Source organism: Chlorella variabilis (assembly GCF_000147415.1).
Source record: "Chlorella variabilis unplaced genomic scaffold CHLNCscaffold_2, whole genome shotgun sequence".
Lineage (NCBI taxonomy): Eukaryota > Viridiplantae > Chlorophyta > Trebouxiophyceae > Chlorellales > Chlorellaceae > Chlorella > Chlorella variabilis.
In genome coordinates this window covers 1,862,516-1,863,913 of record NW_005435086.1, presented here as the reverse complement: position 1 = coordinate 1,863,913, position 1,398 = coordinate 1,862,516, and the positions used below count along the sequence as shown (strand labels likewise).

At 74.3% G+C, this 1,398-nt stretch overlaps 1 protein-coding gene across 1 annotated transcript in view; it reads right to left on the bottom strand.

Moving 5' to 3' along the window:
* Positions 1–1,398, bottom strand: part of CHLNCDRAFT_56765 (hypothetical protein) — a gene marked incomplete at both ends in the record, with an annotated part of 12,029 nt that overhangs the window by 1,900 nt on the left and 8,731 nt on the right. The window contains 4 exons of the mRNA XM_005851211.1: positions 156–267; positions 474–524; positions 816–936; positions 1,135–1,309. Coding sequence (XP_005851273.1) covers positions 156–267; positions 474–524; positions 816–936; positions 1,135–1,309 — 459 coding nt within the window. The remainder of the gene's footprint in view (positions 1–155; positions 268–473; positions 525–815; positions 937–1,134; positions 1,310–1,398) is intronic.

Here is a 1,398-nt window from a genome sequence, read left to right as displayed (position 1 = left end):
GTCAGACGGGCCTGCGGTGGTGGGCGGCGGGGGTGCGCGCGTGGCGTGGGGAGTCCGCCGCTGCCGCTGCCGGGACCGCGGCCTGCTCCTGGGCTGGATGCAGGGGCTGAGGCGGCGTGGCTGGCTGGCAGGGCAGCCAGGGGCACCCGGCTCACCCGAGCGCTCATGCCGCAGGCGCGCGGCAGCTGCCTGGAAGCTCATGCCCCTGTCTATGGTCAGGTCGTGGCGCAGCGTGGGCAGGCCGGTCAGCGGGTCCACCCACAGCTCCTGAAGAAAGGAGGGAGGGAGGGCAGGAGGCACCCTGGGCGTGGGGCTGAAACAGCACAGGGGTGGGGGGCTCGAGGGCTGCCCCACGCACCGCGCCCGGCAGAAAAGGGCGGCATGGGGAGCAGGCACCCCTTGGCTGGGCCCCAGAGCGGACGACCATCGGTTCGGCATGCACGGCCCCGCCGCGGCTGCAGAGCGCCACCCACCTGCGGCTCCCCGCTCCGCGCGATGTCCTGGCCAGGCAGGTCGCTCACGCCCTGCACGCGCACCCAAGGGGTGCGGCGCCCAGGCGGCAGCGCACGGCGTCGGCCGCAGGCGGGGGGATACCTCCCGAGGGCCCACGGCGGTGGTGCCAGCATAGCATGACCTGTGCGCTGCGCCGTGGTCACCCACTGCGACCCTTCCTTTCCCACCCAGCCCACCCAGCCCATGAAGCCCATGCATGCTGCACTTAGCGGGCCACCTGCCAATAATATGACTTACGGCGGAATTATGCCTGTCTATGCAGCCCCAGCCAGCCCAGCTGGCGCCCTGCCGCCGCCCCTCACCTCAAAGTACTTGCCCTCCGCCTTGGCCGCCCGTATCTCCGCCCCCAGCGTGGCCTGGAAGTAGTTGAACAGCAGGTTCTGGCGCCACACGGCCAGCCCCAGCAGGCGGTTGAGGAAGCGCCTGCGTGGCGGGGCGCAGGGCGGGGCGGGGCGAGGCGGGGCGGCAGCAGGCGCCACCTTGGCGGGAAGGACATCAGGGCCAGGCAGGCGGGGCCGGCATGCGGCTGCAGGTGCCGGTGCCGGCGCTCCCAAGCCGCCCCACCAGCAGCACGCCTCCACCCACCCATCCCTGTCGCCCACCCCCAAGCCCTGAGCCCACCTCACGTCCCCCACTTCCTTGCCGCCGGCCGCACCCGCCGCCGCCGTGTCCTCTGCCACCGTGTCGCCACGCGGGCTGGCCAGACCGATGCCCATCAGGTCCACGCACGCCCGCAGCCGGGCATGCAGGCGCTGGATGGCGGCGACCATGGCTGCCGCAGTGACGCGCCCGTCCTCTGCAGGGAGGGGGCGGCGGCGCGGGGGGGGGGGGGGGGGGGGGGGGGGGGGGGCCCGGGGCCCAAGGCCCTGGGTCGGGCGCAACGGG